This window comes from Vulpes lagopus, chromosome 4, assembly GCF_018345385.1.
Source record: "Vulpes lagopus strain Blue_001 chromosome 4, ASM1834538v1, whole genome shotgun sequence".
Taxonomy (NCBI): domain Eukaryota; kingdom Metazoa; phylum Chordata; class Mammalia; order Carnivora; family Canidae; genus Vulpes; species Vulpes lagopus.
Genome location: NC_054827.1, coordinates 145,205,347 through 145,211,882, shown reverse-complemented (window position 1 = coordinate 145,211,882; position 6,536 = coordinate 145,205,347). Strand labels below are relative to the sequence as shown.

Sequence of the window (6,536 nt, the reverse complement as noted above, 5' to 3'; positions counted from 1 at the left end):
CATGCTGTGCTCTCTCTCTCTCTCTCTCTCTCTCTCTGTCAAATAAATAAAATCTTTAAAAAAACCAAACAAACATTGATGACACGAAAGCATATTTATATGTCCCCAGCAGTGATGTGCTAAAGGAGGAGGAACTGACCATTTCCAGAGAAAAGGAGAAGCGGGAGAGTGAAATCCTTGAGAAGGCAGAAAGGCGGGGAGGGCTCAGCGTTGGCTGGAGCACCCCGTCCCTTGCACCCTAGCAGGGTGCAGTTTCCCCTGTGCAGGAGGCGTCGAGGTCTCTGCTGACAGGAGGAGCAGCGACTTCCCCCCACTTGCTGGGGACGTGAGGTGTCAGCTGAGAGGGGGTGCGCTTCCTGGGATCATTTTCTCCTGCTGGCGTGTTGGGTGCAATCTGGATTGGGGGTTTGCCGACCCACTTCGGCCCAGGCAGCGAGGGTGAGGGGTTGGGAAGGTAGTGACGCGGTGACAGGGGCTGGAGGATTGGAAGGTGGAGAATTGTGGAATCTTGGAATTTGGGGGGGGGGGGGAAGACAGGGAGAGGCAATGGCCAGTCAGGGCCATTTGCAGGGACGTTGCCAGAGGTGGCCCAGAGGGCTTGGCCCTGAGGTCCCCCAGGAATGGGGAGGACCCTAGTGAGGGGGACGGAGGAGAACAGGAAAGGCCTGGCGCCGGGGTAGCTCAGTCGATGAAGCGGCTGCCTTCAGCTCAGGTCAGGGCCCCGGGGTCCTGGGATCGAGCCCCACATCGGGCTCCCTGCTGGGCGGGCTCAGGAGACTGGGGGGCCCGGGGCAGGGCGGGGGGCGCTCTCCCGGGGTGTCGCCGAGGTGGGACGGGAGCAGACACCAGGGAGGCTGTCAGTCCCAGCAGGGCCTGGCCACGGGGGCGCTTGTCCGGGCATCCCTGGGGGCCTCCCGCGTGGCCCCGGCGCCAGCCCGGGTGACCTCCTGCGGGGCGCGCCTGTGGGTGCAGGGGGCCGCTCTGCGGTCGCCTCCCGGGATTCGGGCCCCGCGTTTCTGCATCTTCCCGGGGCACCTGCAAGGGCCGAGGACGCAGCTGCGTTCATGCTTGCACACCTGACCCGGTGGGCTTGCGGGCGGTCCTGGGCGGAGGCTGATCCAGTTGCCGTTTGCACCTGCCACTTAGAATGGGGGACCGTACTGTCACCAAGTGTACAGCGGGGGGGCGGGGACGCAGTGGGGTCCGGGCCCAGGCTCCCAGGGCGGGCCCTCGGGGCGAGGCTGGCACCGGCTTTTCCTTCTCCACTTCGCTTTTTCCCCTCCCGGTGGGGCCGGGGTCTTCCAGCCCTGGTGACACGATCATCCTGTGTTGGCTAAGGTCACTAAGAGGATGTGACCTCCGGTTGACCCATGGGCCGGCCCCGGGGTCATCCAAGGCTCCCCACCCTCTGGAGCTGTTTCAAGGACGTAGCCTTGGGGTTGAGGCCAGGGTGGTATAGTCACTGAACCACGTGGAGGCCTCGGCATCAAGTTTTCAGGTTCTGGTGGGCGGAGGGGGTGGGGGGATCTACTGGCTGCAGCCTGACTGCACCTGTCGCCCACCAGGCTGGAGTGGCCTGGATCTCTCTTCTGTCCCTCCTTGCCCTCTGTGTATGGGGTCAGATGTCCCCTGGGGAGGGACGCCTGGGTGGCTCAGCGGTTGAGTGTCCGCCTTGGGCCCGGGGCGTGATCCTGGGGTCCTGGGATCGAGTTCTGCATCAGGTTCCCTGCAGAGAGCCTGCTTGTGTCTCTGCCTCTGTCTCTCTCTGTATCTCTCATGAACAAATAAATAAAATCTTTAAAAAAAAATCATCTGAATCTTGTTTCCTAGTCTGTAACTCAGGTGCTCCTCAGGCTTCCCAGAGACTCTTGTGAAGGCAGCTTTGACTTTGGTGACTAGGATCAATGCCACCGAATGGCACGCTTGAAAGAGGCTAAAAAAGCAACTTGTAGGTCACACGGGTTATCGCAATTTAAAATACTTCTTTAAGGAAGAAACCAACGCTGCAAACCCAGAGCACACGGTTTCACGTGGGAGATGGCCAGAAGTCAGGGGCAAGCAGAGCGAGCCCGGCGCGGAGCACCCCCGCAGTGCCGTTCGCGTACGAGGTGGGGTTGGCAGTGGGCCCGAGGTCACCGGCCGAGTCATCTAAGGATTGCTCTTTAGATGGGTTGGGGCGCCGGGTGGCTCAGTGGGTTAGGCAGATGACTTTTTTTTTTTTTAATTTAAATTCAGTTAATGCACATATAGTGTATTATCAGGTTCAGAGGGAGAGGTCACGGATTCATCAGTTGCACAGAACACCCTGGGCTCATGACATCACGCGGCCTCCTTCATGCCCGTCACCTGGCTACCCCGTAACCCACCCCGTCCCCTCCAGCGACCCTCAGTGTGTTCCCCAGATTTAAGAGTCTCTCTTATGGTTTTCCCTCCTCTCTGATTTCATCTTATTTTATTTTTCCCTCCCTTCCCCTATATTCATCGGATTTGTTTCTTAAATCCCACATACGAGTGAGGTCATACAGTTGTCTTTCCTTGATTGACTTATTTCTAGGCGTCCGACTCGTGATCTCAGCTCAGGTCTTGATCTCAGGGTGGTGAGTCTGAGCCCCTTGTCGGGCTCCACCCCGGGCATGGAGCCTATTTAAGAGGAAAAAAAAAAAAAAAAACAGTGTTCATGTTTGATATATTCACTTTTGTCATTTCATTAACATGTGCCACAGTCCACGTTCCCGGATTGGAAACCTACGGCTTGTCTTTGAGACTCTCCGTTCGCCAATCCACCAAACCCAGTCTGGATTGTGCTTTTGAAGTTCTTCGTGGGTTTGGTGCCCCACCCTCCATCCGCAGTGCCACCATCCGGCTGCTGCAGGCCACACCTGCCGAGGGATCCTCGTGGGCCTCCTGCCCAGGTCTTCTCCAGACCATACTTCCTGTCCTAAAATCCTGGGGTCATAGTGGACCTCTGTACTCAGAGGCCCAGCGCTCAAGTCTGATGACTCTCAGGTCCGGGAGGCACCACAGTGATCCCTGTAACCAATACGCTGGTCCTGCTCTTCTCAAAAAGCCTCCAACAGTTCCTTCTCTCAGGGAACAAGGCAAAGCCCTACACGACCAACCCCGGAGTGATTCTGCACCCCGCCGCACCCCGACACTTTCAGACACACTTAACTCCTCTTCCTTCCCTCTATTCATTCTTCGCCAGCCCTACCCACCTCCTGGTTGAATGTGGAACCTTCCAGGCACATCCCCACCCCCCTCCCAGGCATGCGTCCTGTGCCTTCTGCCTGAAACCCTCTCCCTTAGACGTGTCAGCGAGGCTCCCTCCTCCGCCTTACCTGCTGGCACAACTCCACGCCCTATTTGAAACCGCAGGTACTGCCCCAGCCCCTGAGCTCCCTAACTCTTGCCCTCCAAGGCACCCATCACCTTTGCACAGGATATTTTGAATCCAAGTGTGACTCCCCTCTCCAATGAGGACAGGGGTCTTCTGTCTGCTGGGGACATAGTAGGAGCTCGAGAAGCATCTAGAAAGGATGAATGAATGAATGAATGAATGAATGACTCTTTTCCCAATCTCCCAATGAAAACCTGGGGCCCATCATTTCCTTCTTACCTCTGTGACCACTTGATGCTCAGCGGATCCTGAAGTAGACTCAAGTGGAGACAGTGTCCACCTGACCTTGGGTGGGGACGACGGCCAATGCAGCCTCCCCGAGCCTGGCTCTTCCGCCGGGTGCCCTCAGCCTCGCGCCGGTTCTGGCCGCACCAATGGGCTGAGCAGAGGAGAGAGGGGGGCTACAGCAGAGTAGGGAGGGGGTCCCCAAGAGGGGGTGCCCACGGAGGGGCTCGGAATTGGTAGGGATGGGGGCAGGAGGACCACGGCGAGGGCACTAGAGTGATGTTTAATTTAAAGAAAGATGCTGAAAAATACAAAAAAATAAAAAATAAAGAAAGATGCTGGGTCCCCTGGGTGGCTGAGCAGTTGAGCATCTGCCTTCAGCTCAGGTCCTGGGATCGAGTCCCGCATCGGGTTCCCCGGGGGAGCCTGCTTCTCCCTCTGCCTGTGTCTCTGCCTCTCTCTCTGTATCTCTCATGAATAAATACATAAAATTAAAAAAAACAAAGACAGATGCTTTGGAATCTCTCCCACCTGAGCCTCGCAAGGGCACAACAGGAAGGGCAGAAATGAAACTTCTCATTTGGGAGGCTTGGCCCGCCCGGCTGGGCTTTCCACTGCCTTCCCACCTGGGCACGTGGACTTCCCACCGCCCTTCCCCAGCGTGCAGATTACTACGTTTTGCTGCCGAAATATTAACATGCGTAATTGTGCTGGGCTGTGTTGCGAGGTCTCGGTGCGGCGTGCTGTCCTGGATTCCCCGGGGGCCTCACGGACAGGGCCATCCCTGTGCGCGGACTCTCTCAAATCGGTGCCTTCTGGATTTTGACCCTCGGCTGGCCCAGGTTTGCAGATAGAGGGTGTGGATCCAGGGGTCCCCCCCTGTGGCAGGGAGACGGGAGGCCTCATGGCCCTGGAGCCGCGCGGCCTGGCTTCAGCAAGCAGGTACTGGCTGCGTGGTCTTGGCAAACCCTGTAACCTCCTGGACGCTCTGTTTCTTCTTCGTCTGTAAAACCTCCAGAGGTGTGGGTTGCGAGGTCGGAAACAAAGGACCTCTTTGGTTTTTCTTGTCAGGACCAAGGCCTGGCTGATCCCAGCTTCCCTTACATGCCTGTCTAGTGTGGATTTTGGGAAACAACTCGGAGGGGCATCGCCTTCTGCCCCAAAGGGAAATTCTCGAAACCCTGAGGGTTGGTGTTGCTTTTGGCAACTGCAGGCAACGACGACCACCACCCCCGACCTGCCGAGGGTGTATAGGTCAGCGCAGGGCCCCGGATGGGAGCTGGGCCCTTCCGAGTGTGATAATTACTGGAACAGTAATTGCTTCTGCACCGGTGTCCTCAGGCTTCCTTGTCCCAGCGACGTCGAGGTACCCGGTGAGGAGGACGATGCTTTCCTGACCCCTTCTGCAGCAGGGGAAGCCTCTCCAGTGAGGACACGGGAAGAAGCCAGGCCTCCTGGAGGCAGGCCGCGCATCACATGGGGCTTCAGACAAACTGAAGCCAACACTGGATTTTACCAGGGTGCATCTTCCAGGACTCGGGGGGCCCACCCGAGGGCCCCACAATGAGATTCATGAAATATTAGAGACCTCGAAATTTCCTGCAAGAGTCCCGCGAGCAGAAGAGCAAGTCATATGAGCACCCGAGCACCTCCCCAGGTTTATAAAATTTTATCATGTTGCCCGATTTTCTTCAGATTTTTTTTTTTTAAAGAAACAAAGTGATACAGACCCAGTCGGAGTCCCCTGTGTACCCCTTTCCTGATTTCTCCCTTTCCCCTTCTCCCTGAGTTTGGTTATTATTCCCAGGCATGTTTTTCTACTATTAATACAAATATTGTCTCCATAAATAATTATGCTATTGCATACGTTGTTGAAGTTTAGTATCATATAGCACAGTGTTTGATTCTATGATAATAAGTCATATGTGCGTGTAAATATATGTGCATACACATTGGAGACAGAGCAGCACAGAGGGCCCGGTGCAACTTACCTTCTTTCGTTGTTCAATATTATGCTCCGTTGGTTTGTCCGACATTGCTGCACAGAGCTAGACTTCAGTCACCTGGACTCTATAGAACATTCCCAGGTGTCAGCATATGGCAAGCAATTGATGCCTTCCTCTCTCTCTCTCTCTTTTTTTTTTTTTTTTTTAGATTTTATTTTTATTTTTACTCCCGGGCCATAAGTTTTTGTTTCTTCAGTTTCTTCGGTGCAACCTCCTCTTCTGGTTTAGGAACAATCTGCTCTTTTTCAGTAAGAATCATCTCGATGTGGCAGGGAGGGCTCATGTGTGGGTTAATCCGGCCGTGAGCCCTGTAAGTTCTATGTCGCATCTCGGGGGCTTGGTTCACCTGGATGTGCTCAATGACCAGAGAATCTACACCTAAAAGTTCAGCATTACTCTCTGCATCTGTAAGCATGTGCAGTAAAAACTCAGCCCTCTTCTTGGGCCACCGACCCCGTGTCCAGCCCTGCTGCTGGGCCTGCGCACACCTACCAACTCCACCATTGTAGCGACGCAATCGCACACGCTGCTTCTGCAAAGTGCCATCTTTCAGAAGCTTGGTGGCCTTTTGGATATGCACACCCTCGACGGCCTGGGCAGTTTCACATGTGTCCTTAAAGCAAACACGAAGATTTGAACCTTTGCACGATTTTGTAGGGTTTTCTGGGTCCAGTGAGTAGCGAACCATTTTCAGAGGTCACCTCAGGCCGCTCCGGGGAACAGCGATGCCTTCCTCTGTTGACGGGCATCTAGACTGTTGCGAGTTTCTGCCATTAGAAACAGTACTTTTAAAAAAATGATTTTATTTATTTATTTGAGAAAGAGAGAGAGAGAGAGAGAGAGCGTGCACAAGCAGCGGGAGGGAAGGGCAGAGGGAGGGAGCAGCAGGCCCCCCGTTGAGCAGGGAG

At 55.2% G+C, this 6,536-nt stretch overlaps 1 protein-coding gene across 1 annotated transcript; it reads right to left on the bottom strand.

Moving 5' to 3' along the window:
* Positions 1-5,830: 5,830 nt before the first annotated feature.
* Positions 5,831-6,316, bottom strand: LOC121489272 (60S ribosomal protein L17-like; the record flags this gene model as incomplete). The annotated part of the gene is made up of 1 exon (XM_041752068.1): positions 5,831-6,316. A coding segment is annotated over exon 1 (486 nt), but the record flags the coding sequence as incomplete, so codon positions are not given.
* Positions 6,317-6,536: the final 220 nt, after the last annotated feature.